This window comes from Vicugna pacos, chromosome 6 (assembly GCF_048564905.1).
Source record: "Vicugna pacos chromosome 6, VicPac4, whole genome shotgun sequence".
NCBI lineage: Eukaryota > Metazoa > Chordata > Mammalia > Artiodactyla > Camelidae > Vicugna > Vicugna pacos.
Genome location: NC_132992.1, coordinates 90,820,456 through 90,841,879, shown reverse-complemented (window position 1 = coordinate 90,841,879; position 21,424 = coordinate 90,820,456). Strand labels below are relative to the sequence as shown.

Genomic DNA, 21,424 nt, shown 5'->3' with positions numbered 1-21,424 from the left:
CTTAGAATGAGCAGCACCAGTTGCCGTGGTGATAGTGACGTGAGAGGCCCAGGTGATCGCGTGGGACCCCAGGGCTGCCGGGGAGGCTTCGTGCAGAGTGGGAAGAGTTTTGGCTCCAGACAAACCTGGGTTTGAAATCCCAGCCGCACAGTCTTTTCACTATGTGATACTGGACTTGCTGCTTAACCTGAGTCCCAGGCTCCTCCACAGTAAAGAATAGCTTGGTGTGAGGATTACGGTGGGTGACAGAAGAGTTGGGGTTTTGCTAGGTGCCTGCTAGCACACAGTAGGTGCTCAGTAAAATCTGCATGTGTGAATGGGAAAGAAGTTTCCCTTCTCAAATCCTGCATGGACACTGGAACTCCTTCACACACCCGAGGTTCTGGAAGTCATCACTGAGTTTGTGGCCGGCTGCCTTGGCCTGCACCACCCTGCAGACCCTCTGCGGGCAGCTTGGGTGGGTGGGCCTGGCTGGAGGAGGGAGGGGCAGGGGCAGCTCACTTGGCTTAGCGTTGCCACCGCCAAAAGGCGTCCTCATAGGAACCTGATGTTCCTCTGATAAGCCTCCCTCTCGCCTTCATCCATAAATAATACCTGTCTCACATTCAGCCCGCACCTCCTAGGCTGTGGTGTGTGCCAGGAGGCAGACGCTAATGGGCGCCGGCTCAGGTGCTCCTGGACCTGCCCGTCCCGGTCCCACCTCTGTGCCTTTGCTCACACTGCATGTTCAGCTGGGACTTGCCTTCCATCCCCACCCTACTTGACTGCCTGTCAGAATCCTGCTTGTTCTTCCATGTTTACTTCAAATGCCACCTCCTTCAGGAAGGAGTCCCTGATTTCTCCCCACCGACACATCCTGGCTCTCTGCCCCCCTCATCCCTAGGCTGCACCTCTTCACTCCTTTGCCCTTCAGCAGATGGGGCTATTCCTACAGCTCCTTCATTAGGCTGAGGGACCCTCGCAGAAGGGGACCACGCCCTTGGACAAGCAGGTCCTGTTGGCACCTGGCTCTGTGACCTTGGGTGGACCCATTCACTCTCTGAGCATCCTTTTTCTCCTTCTAGGACAGGCTTTCTGCCCCTCACCTCCCAGGGTCCCTGGGAGGAGCAGAGGGTAGCAGAGTGGGTACATCTGTACTGTACATACACAACTTCCTGTGCCCTGCTCCCAGCTAAGTCAGGAAACTTCAGCGTTCTCGGGGCTTCTGTCCAGCATTCAGCCTCTGCTTGCTTTCCACTAGTGATGGAGAGCTCACACCCCACTGGTGGCCTGGACTGTCGTGAAACTGGTAACTCTCCTTTCCAGTCCTGGGTTTGGAGTCCCTCTGCTCTGCAAGAATTCAATCCTTTGGTAACCTTTGAGATTGCCCAGGGTCCAGGGAGTAGGTGGGCCTGAAGTTGGAACATCCTCCAGGTCCTTTAAGAAGACAGGGCCATCCCCAGGCCCGTGTCCTGGGCCTTGCTGGGGGACCAGGAAGTGCTCATTCATCAGAGGCAAGGGTAGCAGGAACATGAGCCCAGACCTGTCCAGCCTGGCCCGTGGGCGGGGCAGATAGGCAGCAGCTGCCTGGGGACTGAGTACCCACCAGCACTGGCCGTTTCCCAGCAGGGTCAGGCACCGCAGGTAGTGTGGCCTTTGCTGCCGCCTTGAGCCCAGGGCCGCCCTGAGCCAGAGGAAGGGGAGGCTGCTTCACTGCTGCCTGGCCTGCCGCCATCACTGCACCTCCCTGAGCCTGAGTTTCTTCATCTGAAACTGAGGTCAATCACCTGCTCACAGTGAGAAACAGGAGGATGAAGGCACCGTTGGCATGTGGGCACCGACGGCTCTTGCTGAAGTGGCCTCGTCTTGCTGTCTGTCTTAGTGTGTTTGAGCTGCTGTGACCACATCACAGACTAGGTGGCTTATGCGCAGCAGGTCTGGAGGCTGGGAGCCCAAGGTCAAGGTGCTGGCAGGTTCGGTGTCTGGGGAGGGCCCCTCCTGGATAGTAGATAGCTGCCATCTCCCTGCTGTCACTTGGTGGAGGGGCGAGAGAGCTCCACGGGGTCTTTTTCATTAGGGCACTAATCTCACTCACAAGCGCTCCACCCTCATGACCATATTACCCCCCAAAGGCCCCACCTCTTAATAGCATCACCTTGGGTGTTAGGTTTCAAAGTTCGGATTTTGGGGAGGACACAACATTCAGATCCTTGCACTGGCCCTGGTGCCTGGAGCTGGTCACAGCTCCCTGTGGGAGGTTCTCCCGGTGGCCCTGCCTGAGTGACTCGGTGCATTGCTACACCCTCTTCTCCATGCCTGTGGGCAGGGGAAACCTCCGCATGGGGGTGAAGGGTCTGAGGTTACCTGTGAGAGGGCAGCGGGAGGCACGGGTGGAGACTGAGGCTCCAAGTTGCAGTGTGGGGACATCTCCTGGGCCTGCCCTGCTCGGTTTCAATTTCCAATTTCCAGACCCTCAGGTCTGTGCGGCCCTCACCCCCCGCTTTGGGGGTGGATCCTGGGGTGGGGGAGAAGGGGAGAAGCTGAGGAACCCATCACGGGAAGGCAGAAGTCTCAGGAGCTGCTCTCATCCTATGGGGCAGGGAGGGAGGGGGGCCTGAATGATGAGGTCGCGTCTGTTTAACGAGGCCCTTCCGCCTGGATGGAGCCACTGGCCCGATGCTGCAGCCGACCCCTCTTAATGAAGTGGAAGGAGAAGGGAATTGAATCAGCCGAGCCGTGTCGTGGAAATGTCAGCTGTCTCCCCGCAGAGCCACCGGGCATGTGCCCCCATGGAGGGGCCCAAAGCATGGCCTGGCTGTGTCTGCTGCTCATACCTGTCACAGAGCCTGCCTTCCCCCGAGGCCTTATGGGGACCCTGCTCGATGAGAGGGGGCTGGAAGGGAGGCAGGACTGGTGGGGTCCCTGGAAGAGGTGGCAGCTGGAGTGCCAGGCCCATGTCACTGTCACTGTGCCCCCCCTCCCCAGCGTCTGTCCACTTCCCTCTATGCAGAGAGGGAAAATCGTACCTTCTCCTGAGCCGTGGCAGACGCTAGATCCAGATCCCTGGGCACTTACTGCTTCCAGGCCCACCGCCCGTGTCACTTGCTGGCCCTGCAGCTCTGCCCGGGAGCTTCTCCTGTCCACTCCCCAGGTGGGCAGTGCTGGGGCCGGGAGCCGCTCCCTCCAGTCATCCCTTGGCCAGCAACTCTGAGGTCCCAAGAGGGATTCACACTTCTCATCAGCTCCTTCAGTTCCATGCCTCACTTCCCTGCCCCCAACCTGGGTTTCCCAGGGTCCCCTCCCACGTACCCCCTTTGTATGTGAAACCTTGTCTCACTCAAACTAAGATGTAAACAAATGGCAAGGTTGGCACGAGACAATGCTGTAAACTGCTGTGGACTGACGTCTGAGAGGCACTTGCCCTTGGCCGCCGGGGTGCTCTGCACTCTGTGGCCCTGGCAGCTCCTTGTCTGGGGTGTCCCTGGGCGGCATGTCACAGTCACAGGCTGAGCGTGCCTTACTCTCCCTGTAGCTGCTGCTGGTGGGAGCTCATAGAACTGAGAACCTTCTCCTTTCTCCTTCAGGGAGATGGGTCTGAGCTACCCGGCCGGATGAATTCCTGTTAGGTCTGTAGGTTTTCCCAAGGGCCTACTATGTGCCCAATGGTGAGCTAGGTCAGGAGGGTGACAGGGGTGATCAGACGTGGCCTCTGGCCCCCACATTCTTGCAGTTTGGACTGATGGTAAGGCTGACCAGGCCAGGAGGGGAGGCACGACCTGTTCCCGGCCTCACAGCTTCTGGGAGGGCAGAGTAGCCTGATGGTCAGTGCCAGGACCTGGCACAGGACTCCTCGGTGGAACCAATCAGTGCCGGTGGGGAGGGGCTTGCAGACCCTGCAGCCCCCTGACTCCTACCCACCCATGGGCTGCACTGGTCCTCCCTGCGCCCCGGGAACAAGGAGGGGCGCAGGGAGGGCTGATGTTCAGGCTTCTGGAAGTGAGAATGTTGCAGGGATCTACCCCCGTCCCCCAGATGGAAGGTGGATCACGAATCCCCAGAATTGGGCCAGGGAGCCCGGGGAGGGCCAGGGATCCCTTCCTAGTCACCTCCCTCATTCCCCCTCCAGCAGTCAAGCCAGGAAATGACGCGTCCCTCCCTGCTGGCTCCGCTCCTCATTACTGCAAACCCTAGGATTAATTTAATTACACACTTGTCTCCAAGAGGCTGGGGCATGGAGGCGCCCCTAGGGATCGTGAGTTGCCTGAGGCTGCTGGAAACATCGTCCTCCCAGGGAGCCAGGCCCTTCCTGGCACCCCTGCCCTCCTCCTGCTCTCCCTCCCCACCACCCCGACTTGAGGGTCCGCCTAGCTTTCATTCTTCCGCGCTGCCAGGCCCCTGCGCTGACTCACAGGTGACCAGATGTCGGTTTACCTGGCTCCTGGCAGCATGCAGAGCCTGGTTTGGGGAGCTGAATGTGGGGACAGTCCGGTGTGCCAAGGGAGGCGTATCCGGGATTTCCAGAAGGGGGCCTCAAAGCCCATTAAACTCTACAGGACTGGGCCTGCGCCTGGGAGAAGGGCAGAGGGCTGATTGGGCCCACCTGTCCAGGCCGTCCTCTTGGTCACCCTCTTGGCCACCCTTTTTGCCCTTTTTGACATTCACGGGGCCTCTGCAGTGTGAGGGTGCAGTAATTTAATCCATTCTCCTTTTTCATAGAAGAAAGATTTCTCCCTCTTCTAGAAGTAGATAATTTGAAAATTAACAAGAAACTCTGAATAAATAAAAATAACCACCCATTCCCTCGTGTGAGCAACCCCACGGTCAGTATTTCCATGTGCTTCATTCCTGACTTCAATTGAATACGTGGGTATTTTTAAACATAACAGCAATTGCACATATAGTTTTGTGTCCAGTTCTTTTCGTTTTGCGTTCTTCCATATTGCTTAGGACACAACGTCATTTGAGTGATGGCAGGGTGTAAACTCGCTGCTATTGTTGGACAACTAGTTGTTTCCAGTTTTGGCCACTGTAACACCTTCTGCATTCTTCATAATTAGAATTAATTGCTTAGATAGGTGCAGCCCAGGAGGATTGAAAACTACTTTGATTCTTGTATTGTTCTTTCGAAACTAAAAGAAAATCCCAGCACACGCTGGTGTCTGAAGTGTGGCTTATTCTCCACAGCCGCTTGGGGTTTGGGGCGACCCCAGACAGATGGGCTGAGTAGGTCAGCTCCTTGGTCTGAAGCCGCCGACGTGGCCTGTGCGCCCTGAGGCCTGGCGCTGGCAGTGGGTGTGGGGGGGGTGTGGTTGGGTTGATTGTGGGACGTGAGATGTCCCGTGTCCCTGCTCCTGGCACTGTCACCACTCTTTTCTTTGGACTGCCGTCCCAGGAGGTGGGTGTGAGGTCCTCGCTCAGACAGGAGCAGTGGTTTGTCCGGCCTGCCCGCTGTCCAGCGAGGGCGCCAAGCCGGTTGGCACGTCTGTTGACTCTGTCCCAGGCCGTAACTCCGACTGCCGTCTGACCAAGAAGGGGAGTCCTGGGGGCTCCTGGCTCACCCCATAGACATGGCAGAGGGAGACAAAATGGCCAGGAGACTCAGTGGGCATCGTGCCCACTGGTGGGATGGCTCCATGGCTGTCTAGGGCAGTGCGGGAGGGACCCCACTCAGGCCATCGGTCACACACAAGCGGCTGATTCCTCCCCCAACGTCAGGGCTGTGCTGGGCAGTGCGTCCGAGGGTGGGGCTGTGGTGAACAGCGGCGCTGGTTTGAGGCTGTGCCCAAGGGTTGGGCAGTAATGGAGCATCTGGGGAGATGCTTCACCAAGAACCACGTCTTATTTCAGGGACCTCTGCTGTCAGCTCTGCTCAGAGAGGCCAAACGCTCAGATCCTGAGCACTGACTTGTGGGTGGTGGGGAGAGGGCTGGAAGTCCAGGGCCTGGGCCTCCCCACTCATCTGCCAGCGAGTGGAGACTTTGTTCCTTGTGGCCTCCTCATCTAGAAAACAGAGATGATACTTGCTTAGTCCCTGCAAGGCTGCAAGGAGGCGCCAGATGCAGGGGCTGCCATGCATCCCACACGGGGTAAACAGTCCCCTCCCACCGACCCCACCCAGAGGGGGACCACACAGAGGTCCCTGGTTGTCTTAACATGTGAGGATAAAAGAGCTGGGAGGGTCTTCACAGTTTATCTTGTCTACTGTTTCCCAGTTGGCGTTTCAGGGAACCTTCCTGCCAGCAGCAGGTGGAGGACCCAAAGGGCTGGGGAGCCCAGGCTACACCCCATCTCCCTCACATACTCAGAGGGCCCAGCACCCCCTGAACACTGAGGCCCTTCCCATAAGTCCTGTTTGTGTGGGTGGGACGTGGAAGGGAGGTGGGAATGGCTGGTCAGTTTTGGCAGATTGATGGGTAGACCGAGGTTGGGGGCGGGCACCGGACATGGATTGTAATGGCCGCTGAGGGTCTGGGAAGTGGGGGGTTTGCCCAGCCCTGGGTGTGGGCACAGGGTCCAAGTCGGAGGCCTCTCCCGCCTGGGGTCACCGCCTGGGGTCCAGCCCCCCCTCCGCCACTGCCCTGCTGTGCGCTGTGAGGAAGCCACTTCAGCTCTTGTAGGCCACACAGCAGGCTCCCAGCAGAGCTGCCCTGTGGCTGCCGGGGGATGACCCCGGAGGTGACTGTGGGCAGGCTGTTGGGGCGGGGCCTCTCCCTCCCTGGGAGGCTCCGCATTCCTGAGAGGTGACTGGTGTGGAGAGTGGGGTAGGCGGGGAAGTCAGCTGTATCATTAAAGGGAGGAGCTGGGCCGCCCCCATTCCTGCCCAGGGCTGGGCTGAATGCGCCTGGGTTTGGTCCAGGGCTGGTGGACAAGGCTCCTGGGGGTCCTTCTGAGATGCTTGGGGAACAAAGTGACCCACAGTGGGCAGGTCAAGGGCAAACAGGCGCCTCTGCAGGAAAGCCGCCTCCCATCACTGGGGGCACCTTGGAGGACAGTGGTGCCGATGGGCAGGAGTGTGCGGGACCTGGCCGAGCTCCAGGCCTGGAAGGTCGTGGCATTTGGGAATGGGGCCAGCCCTGATCGCGTGGCTGCACAGCCCTTGGGGAGGTGCCCCTCCTGTCACTGAGGTGCTCAGATCCACCTGTGCTCCCTCCACACCTGCATCTGCTGTGACTGGTCCCCTGCCCCACCTGCCCCAACCTTCCCATTCCCGTGTTCCGCCCCCCTCCCCCTGCCCCTCTGCCCTTGTCCTGGCCTGGAGTGACTTTGTCATTACTCTTCTTTTCTCAGTCTATTTCCAGCCTGATGGGGAAGCAGGACCTGGGCTGCAGGTAGCCCCAGTGGTGGAATTTCTCCTGCTTCTACTGTGGCCGTAAAGTGGGGTCAGCTTGGCCAGAGAAATGAGAAATGAAATCAGAAATGAGGCATGCATGCTTGGGACTGGCACCCGGCCCCTGACTGCAGGAAAGGTGGTGGCTTACCTGTGTTATGTTCCCTCTACCCCCCGCAAAATTGTAGAGGCTCCTAAGCATTGGGTAGGATGGAGACATGGAAGCCCAGAGGCTGACTTGGCGTGTTTGGAGCCTCAGGTCCCCACTCTGCAGGGGAGGGGCCTCTCTGGACCCTGGACCTTAGTGTGGGCTGCCCCTGGGCGAGGGTCCCATCAGGGGATCATTTGTGAGAACTCTTTTTGGACCCAAATTGGCCTGGGACAAGCTGATGAGGGTCCCCCTCATCCTCTTTCTGCAGGTCCAAGAAACCCAGGCTCAGAGGCCCACCCGAGGGGAGTGGGGGCAGCGGGCTCTCCTGCTGCAGATGGTCTGCTGATGGCTAATGTGCCCGCTCTGTGTTGTTACAGATCCCTCGTCCACCTACATCAGGCAGCTGGAGACCAAGGTGAAGCTGCTGGAGGGGGACAAGCTCCTCGCACAGGTAGGCTGACTGTGGGCCCTGCCACCACCCGCCTCTCCAGTGCCCACCCCCCGCCCCAGCTTGCCCCTCACCACCCACCTGCCCCCAGTCCTGCCCAGAGTTGCCTCCCAGGAACTGGGTTGAGGACCTAGTCATTGCTCTATGGCCTCCAGGGAGTCCCTCTTCACAGCCGTTCCCTGTCTGTCCCCGCAGTGGTCTGCGAGCTGGCATGCCCTCGCTCAGACCCATACGGAAGCTTGCCTGCACCTGCCACGCCGATTTCTCTCCGGGCTGGGGCTCACCCTCCTCCCTCCTGGGCCTGGCCTCATCCCTGGCATCCCAGCTTAGGGACGGCGGTTGGAAGTGGGTGATGAGGGCAGTGCAGGGGGAGGTGGTGCGGGGTGAGAGGCATGGAGACGGGCATCTGTGCCCTTGCTGAGTGCGGCTGGAACGTGAGTGGGGGGCGTGCTTGGGTGGCCAGGATGAGGTGGGGGTCTTTCCTTCTGTAGGGGGTGGTGTTGGGAGGTGTAGTCAGCCTGGTTGGGATGCCCAGGGGCCATCTGGCTTGGCCAACCCTCTGGCCTCTCTCTCCCTTGTACTCATTCCTGGCTTAATCTCAACATCTCCCTCCCCTGCCATGCCCACTGGCCCACACGTAGCTGGCCGGGATGCCCAGAGCATTTCTCTGGGAACCAACCCCAAGGAGGGCTCAGCTGCCTGGCCCCGTTGCTAGGCAACCAGTGGGCTTGGTGCCACTGCCCTGCTCAGGCACCCTCTCTGCCCGCTGGGCGGCTGCTGGGATGCTCACGGCCCCAAGTGCAGCCCCACAATTGCCATCCCACGCCTCGCTCCTGCAGGGGTTGCATGGACAGTTCCCCCAGCCCAGCAGGACACTGCAGAGGGTATGGTTCACATTTGGATTGTCCCTCCCTCCTCCACACACCGCAGCCACACCCCACATCACACACATAGCCAGGCTCTGAATCGCAAGGCCTGGTTTTAGACTTCATGTACTCGTGTCAGGTGCTGTAGGCAGAAGGGCTTGGCTGCAAAATGTGCCGGCTCCTTGGGGCTGGCGAGGGTGGGGAGGGTTGGGGTCTCACCTGGCTGTGGGCTAGGGCTCCTTAGACCCAGACACTCCGAGTAAGTCAGGTCTGGGCTGGTCCTGGTTGCTAAGGAGGGGGTGCGGTGTGGGCTGCGGGAGCTGCAGGCAGAAGTGATTGGGGGGGTGGGGGCAGCATTAGGACTTGAGGGCCTTTGCTCTTGAGTTGGTTCCCGTCCAGTGAGTAGGGGAGGAAGTCCCTGACTTCAGCCAGTATACAGCAGGATGAAGGCCAGGACCGTGTTCCAGTGGCGGAAGCATCGGGTTGGGGGGTATGAGGGGGGCCGGCGGCCATGTGAGGCAGCCCTAGTCTGGCTGTTCTTTGTGTCAGTGTTTCTGGGGAGAAGCAGGTTAAGAGCTCAGGCCCCTAGTTCGGGATGCTGTTGGCAATGTTGTTCTGCAGTCCAGCAGGGCACTGCCTGTGGTCCTGTTTCCAAGGTCAAGGACAAAAGTGTCCCTTGACCCTGTGACTCTTGCTCTCCTAGGCCATACTGTCCCATTGGGAAAATACACCGAGTTCCACATGGTGGACTTGGCCTTGGACTTGTGTGACACGTGCACATGCTCAGGCCGCAGAATGGCAGCCCTTCCTCCTCCTTCCTCCCTTTGGACACCCCCCTGGTCTCACAGGGAACCCCCCCTTAGATGTATCCCCTTGCCCGCCACCCACATAGGAAGAGGTGGAGGTTGGCAGGGCCCCTATGTCTGGATCATCAGGGGTTCGGCTGCCACCTGGGCAGAGGGTGGGTCTGCCTGGTCCCCACTTCCGCAAGCCTGGGCCATGCATGCTCTCTGGGCACAGACAGAATTTTGCCTGGACCCAGGCTTCCCGGCTGCAGGCGGTTAGAATGGGCTTTTGCCTGGCTCAGTGCTAGGGCAGGAGAAGTTCTGGGAACTGAGCCCATCCAGTGTGGCAATGTCCCAAGTTTCTTATTTCCTTAGGAGAACTTTTCTTTCTCCCTAAATGAAGCCTGTGAAGTTGGGCTGCTCTGGTGACAGCCATGCGTGCTTGTGAGTGTCATGGGGCTGGGGCACCCAGGTCCCATCCCTCGTCTCTTCCTCACAAGGACTCTGCTGGTGGGTGGGGGTCTTGCCCAGGGTCTCCCAGTGAGCAGGTGTCAGAGCCACATCCAGCATCCCTAAAAGGGGGCAGCTGTGTGACACTGGGCCTTGGCCCACCACCCCCAGTGCATTGCATGCCCGCCTGCCCTGGTCCCCTTGCTTCAGCTGAGGGCTGCTACCTACAGACTGCGAAAGCACCCAGGGGCCGGGGTGTTGGCAGGGCATCTCTAGGGGCATGGATGGGGCTCTGCTGCCCCTGTCACCTGCTGCCGCCAGGGCTGGGCCTTGAGGGTGGGTGGGTGCTGCTAGCCCTGGAGGAGGGTATTGCTGTTCTGAGCCACACAAGAGGAATGAGAAACGGTGGTGAGAGAAGGGCCTCCCTGGCCTGCTCAGGGCTTCCTGGCAGCAAGAGGCACCTTGTTTGCCTTTGGATTCCTGGGGTGGCTTGCATGGCAAGAACTTTGAGGACCCTCAAGCCACTTTCTCTCTCCAGGTCTCCATTTACTTACCTGTAAAGTGGGCGCTCACTTATTCACTCAGTATGTAATTGATCACCTGCTGTGTGCGTGGTCTGGGGGTACACGGGTGACCAGGCAGCCCTCAGGGGGCTGCCTCACGCTTGTCCTGGCCAGTAGGCTCCCAGGTAGGGCACTGCTGGAGGACAGCGGAGGTGGGGAGAACTCCGTGGGCAAGGCTCGGCTCAGGAAGAGAGCTCTGGTCCCCAGTTGCCCCAGGTGGCCCAGCGCTTGCTCTGTCTGCCCGCCCTGTGGGCTGCCCTCTCTTGCTGATGGAACGTTGGGGTTTTCCCTGGTGGGGACTGGCCCTGACTCCTGCTGGCCTGTCAGCCACTCAAGGACTGGGCTGCAGAGTGTCAGTGGTCACAGCTGCATCTCCCGTGCCCAGCTGGACCTGGTGGGAACATGTTGAGGAGCCCTGACCGCACCCCAACTAGTCTCCTAGGCCAAGAAGGAGGCTGGTTCTTGCCCAGAATAAGGAAGGTCTGCCTAACCAAAGGAAAGCTCTTTCTAGGGTAGCGACTGTGTCATCTTGGGAGGTGATCAAGTGTGGACGGATGGAGAGGGGAATGGACGATCATGTTGGGGAGTACTGAAGGAGACTGCTGCCGGGATGGGATTCTGGCCTCGGCCTCGTAGGCTGTGGCTTGTGAGACTTCATGATTCTGGCACCTACGTCTTGTCAGTGCAATCAAATTACACAGACACCACTAGCTCTGTACAAAGTGGAAAATCTGCGTTTTGGCAAAAAGCAGGAGAAAGCAATTATTATTCTTTTAACTGTCTTCAGGTGACGTGGCTTTGGGGTTTTTGGTGGCAGGGTAGAGGACCTCCGCGGCTTCCCGTCCCCCACTGCCCACCCCTCCCGCCACGGCCTCTATTTAACTCCAAAATAGCTTTAATTAAAAATGTGCCAGAGTGTTCACAAGCTAAATTACTGTATTGCAGTTCGTATTTTCTTTCTCATGTCGGCTTTAAAATTTCATCAACACAGCTGCTTCCCCTGCGATGACTCATCGTGAGCAGCACACGCTATGATTTTTCCTGGGGATTCTGTGCCTGGCCGGGCCGGGCTGGGGGCGGCTGCAGTTGACGCGGGGCCTCCACTCTGTCGTTCCCTCCGTTCACTTCCCTGCTGGGCTCATAAATGAAGGCTCCGCGTTCGCCCAGAAGCCAGCTTCACAAAAGAGCAAGAGCATTTGTGCCTGAGCGAGCGAGCGGGCGGCCATCTAGGGGAGCAGAGGCAGTGGTGCAGGCCGGCGGCTGTGAACGGCCCAGCCAGCTCCCCTCCTCCTCGCCCCTGTGTCCGCGCTCTCCATCCTGCTGGCCACACAGGGGCACTGAAGTGACCCCAGGATTTACACAAGCGTTGCTGGGGAAACTGAGGCCTGGGTGGAGGAGGACTTCCTGGGACAGGTGATTGTATTAGTTTGATAGGGCTGCTGGAGGTGGGGGTGAATGAAACAACTGAAATGTATTGAATGTATTGTCTCATTGTTCTGGGGGGCACGGGGTCCAGGGGTCAGCATATCAATTTGCTGAGGACACAGTTCAACCTGTAGGAATGGTGGTGTTGGCATGGTGGTGTAAGAAAGTGGGTTTGGACCCTGGGGGAGTCTGGGTACAGATAATCCCCAGCATGCACCTGCTGTGTGGTTTTAGGCAAAATATTTTGTCTCGGTGCCTTGGTTTTCTCACCTGTAAGGTGGGGATAAAGGGGGTGCCTGCTAGAACACGTGCCATGCTGACCGGGCCCCAGGGGGACCAGGCAGTACCTGCCCTTCTCTCCTTTTCCTGTTCTTGGGAACCTAGGATTTTTCGAGTTCGGCCAGACTGCTCCCATTCAGCCAGGCACGGCCCCTAATGAGCCGCTCCTTTTCCCACTTTGTCTGGGTTTTGAACCATCCAGGCAGGGGGACAGTGGAACAGTCTGCCACCATCTAAGCCCGTTGCTGACGCCTTAGTCCTGTTTCCCATGTCCCCAGGGAGGGTTGTTCCTCTTGGATGGTTCCCTTGCCCAAGCCCTCGGGAGCTGCTGGCCTCCTGGTGTTTCTGTGATGGCAGCTCTGCTCGCGGCATCTTCTGTGACATGCTGCTTTGTTGACAGGCTCTGAGCCATGCTTGCTTCGCTTGTTTGGTGTCTGGGGTTGGCTGTCAGGTCCCTGCCCCCTCTGTCACAGGTGACAGGGTCTCCGGAGGTCTAAACTGCTTTGTTAGCAGAACCTTAGAACCAGTCCAGCCTCTTCCTGAGTCACAGAGGGAACCCCCTCTGTCCATCATCCGGGCAGATAGTCAGCAATGTGGGCAGGAAGAGACACTAGGAATTCCACCTCTGTACCCTATTTCCAAGGCTTAACCAGTGTCCACTGTGAGCTACACGCTGGGCAGGTCAGCATGGTGAGGGGCAACCTCAGAACTCTAAAGCCAGAGGGCTTGGTTCACATCCCCAGAATGCCGCTTAACCAGCTGGGTGGTGTTGGGCCAATGGCTTAATTGCTCTGTGCCTCAGTTTTCCCATCTGTAAAATGGGGACACTAATGGTGCCCGTCCCAGGATTAAAGGGTAAATCACAGAAAGCACCGAGGACCAGGCTGGCTGGCAGTAAGGGTCATGAGTCAGCCACTGTGACCTCACCTGTGGGCCATCCAGCCGCTCAGTGTACTTCTGGACTCCAATTTACATGCGAGCAGAGACCTCGGAAGTTGGTAAGTTGCTCAGATCCAACAGCCACAGAGGGATTTGGATTTTGCAATATCTGCGCCCTCCAAAGTCCTCCACATCCCTCTGCGGAGGTCACTTGGCCTGTCCCTCCCTCACCTCTTCGGAACAAGCAATGGTCTTGCCGAGGGGACCCGAGAGGGGTCAACGGTCATCGTGGTGGATGAGACCTGGTCTGTGTGTTGCCCGTCAGCCACAGGCTGTGTGTTCTGGGCAATACACACACCTGAGTTTGAAAAACGGGATTTAGGACCCAAAATTGCATGTGGAGGAGGGGAGCAGTGCTGCTGCGGATGAGAAATACTAGTTCTACGTTAACCACACGTACAGTCTACACGGCCTAATCTGAGCACTAATTCGGAGGAATCCTCTGGGCCCCTGAGGTCATGCTGCAGCCCTTTGTTTAATAGGCTGCAAATGAGTTCTCTTAAAATTAAAGGGAGAAGAAAGGTCAATCTGGTTGTAGGACCTCTGTGTTCTTGGGAGGGACCTCGCAGGCCACCTTCGCCCCGAGGACAGAGCAGAGGCCAGACGCCTGGCTGGCTGGGATCTTGGAGTGCCTCTCAGAAGGGCAGCTGTTCTGGTGTGGGCCGCGGGGAGGGGGGGCCCAGTGTCCAGTGCCTGGAGTGTCAGTCTTTGTTGAATATGGAGTTTCTAAAGGCATGGGGCTCCTGTGAGGTGCCTTGGGGACCCCCACCTTGGCCCTTGGATCCCACCCCTCCCCACTCCAACCCAGCCAAGGTCCTGGTGGCTTTGGGCTAATGGGTGTCCCGGGGTGGGAGGGCAGAGGTGAGGTCGTGGTTGGCGCTGGCTGGGTGACACTGCTCTCTTGCCTTCCAGCTGCCCCGCCCCTACGGCCGTGCGAGAAGCTGGCTTCAGGTAGAGCCGCCTGGAGGGACTTGTTTGGAGTGATGTGTGGGGTGGGGGCTGCTGGGGGTGCTGTGTGCTGCCCTGCCTGCTCTGGGTACTCCCGCAGTGCCCTCCGTTCCCTTCCTCCTGGGAGCTGACCACCACCCAGGGTGCCCTGGCCCTGCCTGTAGGACCTCTCCCAGCTGGTGGCAATTCCTAGGTTTTCAGAATAATGGCCAAAGAGTTTTGAGAAAGCAGCCTCTCATGGTGCTCTGCCTGGGCCCCTTCTCTCACTGGATCCGCCCAGCTTTCGAGGACGGTGGACTGGTCTTGATTCCCGCTTTGCAGGAGAACCCAAAGACGAGGGGCTTGCCAAAGCCACGGGAGTTGGCGCTGGCTCCTGGCTGGCCCAGGTCCTTGAGCGAGGTTTCCAGGGACGCCTGAAGGTGGGAAGAGCCCCACAGTGCCCAGTGCTGGGCTCCCACCCCCACCGAGTGGTGCAGCCCTGCCGCCCCTCGGAGGGAGGTGTTACATCCTGAGTAACAGTTTTGGAAAGCAGGCCCGGTGTCATTTGAGATTGGAGATACCAACACCTTCCTGTGTCATGAGGGCCGGCAGGCTGAGGGTTGTGTCCGATGTCACTCTGGACCGTCTCCTCTGAGGGTGTCCTGCCCCTGGTCACTGCAGACACATTGGCTTGGGGCTCCTGGGTCTGGGGGTCCAAGCAGTCACCTGTAGGTAGTCTCCCCAGTGAGGACTCCAGGCTCCCCTGTCAGTGCTCACCCTGAGTCCGCTTAGCTGCAGGCCTCACTGCACCTGCTGGTGCTGCCTCCCTGCCTGGGTGCACACAGTAGGTGCCTCTTGAACACATCCTGTGATGGCATACGGTCCACTCGAAGGGCTGAGAGCCCTTTGGGAGCAGGAAGCCAGGGTGAGAGTAGCTGCCTCTGAGCCAGCCCGAAAAGGGTCCCCCCGCCCCCATGCCAGCAAGGAGCCCCAAGTGGAGGGGCATGGAGGTGGGTGGGCCGCCTCCTTTTCTCTGAGTTTCTCCCTTGGCCCATTTCTGTTCAGCACCTCCTCTGACAGTGCTCCCCAGATGTACCTGGGAGTGGCCCCCAGGGAGCCCCCCAGCTTTGCAGGTGGGAACCCCCCGGCTTTGCAGGCAGGAGCCCCTGGGAAGGCGATGGCTGGGGTGCTCCTGCTGCTGGGAGCCTGGTCGCAGCACCACAGAAGCCCAAAAATGCTGTGGTCGCCTGAGTTCACACAGCCTGGCCGTGGCCAGCTCTGAGCTGGGGAGCTGGCAGTGACGGCCCTGGATGGAGGCCTGGGGCACCCTTAATGGGAGGGGGGGGCCCTGCAGCCTCCTAGGTCTTCCTCTCGGTCCAGAACTCTGGTGCTGCCCTTGGAGGCGGGTACTGGATGGGGTGGACGAGGCCCTGCAGTATTTGCACACCGGATCCTTCCCTTCCCTTTTAAGGATCTGAGCACTCCTGCTCCTGCTCCGTGTGTCAGATCCGCTGCCCCGTGTCCTGAGGGACCCACGCCAGGGAGGCTGGGGCAGGGCAGAGGAGGTGGTGCGCCCTTCCTCCTGCCCTGTCTTTGGCCACACGCGCCCCCAGGTGTGGGCCCTGCTCCCTTGAAGGCCACTTCAGCTCCACTTGCCCTGAACAGTGGAAACCTAGGGATTTCATTCTTCCAGGGCACCAATGGGCAAACACCAGGATTTTTAATTTGGATTTAAGTGCAATTATGATTCCTCATTTCGATGCATCATTAGCTGTGTTGCCCATAATGAGAGCTGTGTGTTCCCGCCAGCTTTGTGGCCTGCTGATAAAGCTCTGTGGGCTCACAAGTAATGCTTATAGACATCACTGAAGGCAGGGGTGGGAGTTGCATGCTGCTAATTAAAATCTCCCCCACCCACCCTGCTCACACACCTCCTCCCCAAGAAATTGTCAGAGTTGGGGGAGTAGGGAGGAGACACACAAACCAGTGTTTTAAGTAACAACACACGGGCCGCTTCTGAACTCATTCTGTCCAGGGCTGGAGAAGCTGTGGAGGAGGTGAGGCTCGGCCCAGAGCCTATACTGTGTGCGGGTAAGGACAGGGCGCCACCCGCTGTCCTGGCCTCAGGGGTTGGCGGGCGTGTGGCCGCACACATCAGTGTGTGTGTATGTTGGGCCTTATGCCTGGTCTCTTGGTGTTCTCTCTTCGGCCTGGCAAGGCAGCTGCAAGTGTGCCAGGGCCCAGGTGGGTGGCCTGCGGCCCCAGGTGTGGACGTTCAGTTCTAAACCCACACCCAGGTGTGCTGGGTTTAGAACGTGCTCTCCACTGGAGACGATTTTGTAACTGTCTCTGAGCCCTGGCCAAGAAAACAGTTCGGTTTAGGACTTTAGCCTCTAAGTGGAGCTGGGAGTGACTGCCCCGCCCTGGGAGGCAGGGGCGCCCTGAAGAGGAAGTCCCCGTGGCAGGGTGGGCGAGTGCTGGGCTGGGGGTGCGGAGCCACTTTCTCTTTGGGTGCCTGGTGGTCAAGGCTCCACTTGATCAGACAGACCCCTGGCTGGGCCTGGGAGAATTAACATGTCTTGGGCCCTAAAGCCTCTTGTTAACCAAAGCAGGACATGATGGGGCATGGCAGCCCCAGTTTACGATCGAGCGCAGTGCCCAAGGTCCCTCTGAGACCCTGCCACACCTTGGGGCCACCATGGGAGGGTGGGGCCCAGCTTCTCTCCCCTGTGCCCCTGGGTGGCCTTGGCTCACACTCCGGTCCTCTCTAGACCACGGGAGCAGCTCTCAGCTGGACGGCTGTTCTCTGCTCTGGCCGGCCGGCACCTGGGATGGGGGTGGGTTAATCAGAAGAGTGACTGCCTTTCTGAAAATGGGGTGCCTTCCTTTATGAGACTTCACTCCCTGACCTACAGACACAGGGGCCAAGCCCTTGAGACCATGAGACCTGGGAGGCTGACCCGGGGTCTGATGGGGGTGGCGGGACCCAAGGAGCTGACGAGGCTGGAGGCCTTGTGAGAAATGGGAGCCTGGGTTGAGGGCTGGCAGGAGGGAAGCGGAGTGTGTGCAGGTCCCTGTGGGCAGAGCGCCAGGGGCTGATGAGCCGGAGGAGGGACCCGCGGTGTGGCTGCTGCCCCATCTCGCTCTCCCCAGCCCTGGCCCCATCCCCTTAAGATTCATCTGGGCAACTCAACAGCCTGCTGGTTGACGAGACATTCCACTGCATTTTATCTGCCTGGTGGTGTTCCCGCAGTTCCTTTGAAGTAGAAGAGGGTGTTTGGGTCAGAAACACCACCTCAGGGTCTTAGTGACACAGGGGCCCGAAGGCGGAGGTATCTGCTCATCTGGACCGGGGGCCTGTGTTGGATTGAGCAAGGCCCCTGGGTCCTCCCCTCTCCAGGTCCAGCTTCTTGGAAGGGTTTGCTTTGCCCCAAGGGGAACCACCACCTAAAGCCAAGTATGTGCTTGTCCATTCCTTCACCAACCCCCCTAAGCTCACCCTGGGCATTAGTCAGGAGCCCTGCTCGCACTGGCTCCTGTACCTACAGAGGGCCGAGGCCCAGGGCTCACACTTGGGAGCTCTGGTCCGATAGTGGAGGCTGTGGGCAGTGTGGGCAGAGCATTGTGCGGGCTCGCCCTGCGGACACCCCCAGCACCGTGGAGGCCGGAGGACTTCCCCATGGACTCGGTCCCCATGGTCTGGGGAGGGCACTCCCCAGGCCTTACGGGGACCCGAGTGCAGGATGCTGCAGCAGAGGACTGAGCGTAGGGGGTGGAGAGCCATGCACTCATGCACTTGATTATTCAGCCACTCAGCGGGCGATTATGAAGCGCACAGCAGGGAGCGAAGTGAAGCCCCTGGCCTCCGGCTCCTACGCCTGCGTGGGGGGACAGATGTAAAGGGCCCCTGAGGACAGCAGCGAGGACAGATAGAGCGGGTGGGGGAGGGAGGCCCTGGGGAGGGGCCTCCAGGCAGGTGCGTGGAGCAGATCGGATAACCTGCCTTTCCTGGGGAGGGAGCCCCGTGGAAGACCCAGCAGGAATGTCCCATCTTGTGGAGGGGACAGCAGTCGAGGTCCTGACGGGGAACAGTCCTCGGCCCCCTCAGCGCCGCCCCCCCACCTCTAAGCCCGCTCCCCGTCTCTCCCACAGCAGTCCGGCTCCGGAGAATTCCGGACGCTGCGGAAAGGCTTCTCCCCATACCACTCGGAGTCCCAGCTCTCCAGCCTGCCGCCCTCCTACCAGGATTCCCTGCAGAACGTAAGTGCCCCTCCCCCAAGGGTCCCTGCTGTTCCCCTGGGGACCCAGCGCCTCCAGAAGTGGGCTGATGCTGAGACCTGCTAGTGACCTGCTGGCCACGTGGACAGCTCTTGGCTGAGCCGGCGTTGGGATCCTCCGCTTCTGCCCAACCTCCTTCCAGGTCAAGGCGTGGGCTCACAGCCAGAGCGGCCTTCCTCATCCCCCGCCTGCTCAGGACGGGGCCTGAGCCCTGCTCCTTGGCCCTCAACCCTGAAGCTTTGTAAGGCCCAGTGCGGGGCTGGAGGTAGAGGCCCGTGCCGGAGGGACGTTGCTGGCCCAGCCGCAGTCTCTGTGCAGCTCGTGAGCCTGGGACACAGCAGGGAGAGAATGTCCGGCTGGCGCTGGAGCTCGGGGTGGGGCTGCAGTATATATACGTGGGGGTCGCTACCCCAGGCTTTGTAACGGAGGTAGGGCAGGAGCGCAAGTTTATGATCATGTGCTTCATTATCAACGGGGGACCTCCGAGGTTCTCCTGGCTTCTCGCCTTGCTCTGACCTGCCCTGAATGGGAAGGGAGGGCGGCTTGGGGCCAGCTCAGGACCGCTCCCTGTGCGTACGCGCCCATCATCCCTGTGTGACCTCTCTTGTTCAGAACACAGATTGATAGAAGCAGAAAGTCCCTTAGTAGTTGCCGGGGGCTGAGCGGGGAGGTGGGTGGGAATGAAAATGTTCTACCGGATGGTCATGCAAACCTGTGAATACGCTGAAAAGCGCCTCCCAAAACTCATGAATTCGCACGTGCTCTGGGGATGTGTTTATTGAGCATCTGCCACTCGCAGTGCAGGGCAGGGCCCTCTCTACACACACAAGCCCCCCAACAAGGCAGGGGCCTCACTGTCCCCATGGAACAGAGGAAAACCGAGCTGGCCTGAGGTCACTCTGCAAGGCGGGCCTGGACTCTCCCCCAGGGCCCCGGCCCTGCCATATCTCCTCCACCCTGGCTGGCAAGGGCGACCCCCGGTGCCCCCCGCCCTGGGCCTGAGCACTCTGCTGTTGCTCTTAGGGGCTCTCGCACCTTCTCCAGGAATGTAGCTGCTGGCGCTGTGCAGGCAGCAGGGCCTACTGACGGCAGATAATCCAAATATTTATCCGGGAGCCCCGTGGCTGAATGAGGCCCCGATTGCTTTGTGATGAAGGCTCTGAAAAGCTCAGTCTCACCCCCACAGGGTGGCTCTCCAGCCCTTCATTCCCTTTGCCCTCTGTTCATACTGCTGATTTGTGGAAATCCTAACAGCTAGCCGTGCTGTGCACCGAAGCCTTCTCAGTGAGCTGCAAACTGTAAAGGGCTGTGCAGACTTGGCTGGCTCCTGTGATGTGCCAGGCCTGCAAGGTGTGAGCAGAGGGCACTCACCCCCAGGCTGAGTGAGCCTCTGAGGCCTTGACAGTGCTGCTCAGTGCCATCTGAGGCCGGGAGGCTTCCAGAAGGCTTCCTGGAGGAGGCCTGAAGAGGGGCTCCTTGTGCCCCCTTGAGACTGCCCAGCACACCACAGCTTGTCACCCCACTTCGGAGGGAAGGAAGCCGAGGCCCAGGGGGTGGACGGGGTGGTTGGCCAGGGTCACGTGGTGAGTGTGTGCCAGCACCGGGCCAGCCTGCGTCTGGAGACCAGGGGCCGGCACGAAGCTCCACCAGGGCTCGGGGGCAGGTCCTGGGGTCGGGGAGAGGGTTAGGATGTCTTGCGAGAAGGCTGCTGAGGTGGCAGGAGAGAGACAGCCGAGGTGGAGTCTCAGGGGCCAGGCCTCTTGGGGTGTTTGTAGGGCCCTGGAGAGCCTGTCTGGCACATGGGCTATAGGGAGAGTGAGGCTTGTGTGGGGAGACCCTCTGCCCTGAGTCTGGGGGGCACGACCTCTTCCACACATGGGCATGTCTTCTGTAAGGCGACCTGCAGGTTTACACGTCAGAGTCCTGAGGTGAACGGGTGACCCTGTGGGTGGCGACACCCCCCTCTGCCTGGCTGGCTTTCCCCCCCATCCCTACCCTCTTGCCCCACCCTCTGCCTGTCGGTGGACCCGGGTGGGGGGTGGTGGAGGGGGCTTTGGGCTCATCAGCCTTCTGAGGGGAGCAGGCTTTTGACAGGTCCCTCCAGGAAACTGGTTTCCCTGCTGTTTTTTAGTCCATTGACTATTTTTGTGTGTCCATTTCAGTGGTTTTTAGTGCCTTCACAGATTTGTGCAGTCACCACAGGAAGACACTTTCATCACCCCAGAGAGAACCCCCAGACACACTGGCAACCCCTCCCCGTCCCACGTCCTCCCAGCTCCTGGCGACCACGCATCTACTTTCTGCCTCTGCTTTTGCCTCTTCTGGGTGTTTCATATAAACAGGATCACGTGATGAGTATGTCATTCTGGGTGACTTGCTTCTTTCACGTAGCGCCATGTTTCAGAGGTTCATCCACGCGGTAGCAAGTGTGAGAACTTCGTTCCCTTTTATTGTCAGGTAACATTCCATTGTGTGGGTGCCCCCCGTTTTGTTTATCTGCCCATCAGTTGCTCTGTGTTGGTTTGTTTCATTTTTTTGCCTATGGTGACTAGCACTGCTCTGAACACCCCTGGGCAGGTACTTGTGTGGATGCCTGTGTTCACTTCTCCAGGGAGTTCACTCGTCTCCCCACTTTTGGCATCAGCTCTGGAGTCCCACAGACCTGGGTTGGAGGCGCACACCCCTTGGTTACTAGCTGTTTGGCCTTGGGCAAGGCGTGCAGCCTTACTCTTCTCCTCTGTAAAAAGGGCACGTAGAAAGATGGGTTGTCATCAGCGCTCAGTGGGCTGCTCTGCTCCAGGCGGGCACTTAGGAGGCCAGAGGTGTCACTAGGCTTTCCAGTTTGCGGTCCTCCCCAGCACGGGAGGCCTTTGGGGATGAGCTGGGCTTGGGAAATGCGCTGAAGGTCACAGTCCTGACCAGTGTCCAATGGTGGCTTTACTTACAGGACCCCGGGGCACATTCTCCTTAGTATCTGCTGTCAGTGCAGTGAGGTGGGCCAGGAGAG

At 59.3% G+C, this 21,424-nt stretch overlaps 1 protein-coding gene across 4 annotated transcripts in view; it reads left to right on the top strand.

Annotated features, from left to right (window-relative positions):
* Window positions 1–21,424, top strand: part of CCDC85C (coiled-coil domain containing 85C) — a 78,854-nt gene that overhangs the window by 50,188 nt on the left and 7,242 nt on the right. Inside the window, exons 2-4 of one of the 4 annotated variants that reach the window (XM_072963694.1) lie at window positions 7,835–7,908; window positions 14,125–14,163; window positions 18,292–18,399. In XM_072963694.1, the coding sequence (XP_072819795.1) occupies window positions 7,835–7,908; window positions 14,125–14,163; window positions 18,292–18,399 (221 nt within the window). The remainder of the gene's footprint in view (window positions 1–7,834; window positions 7,909–14,124; window positions 14,164–18,291; window positions 18,400–21,424) is intronic. The other 3 variants (XM_072963696.1, XM_072963695.1, XM_072963697.1) reach the window with 3 other exon arrangements.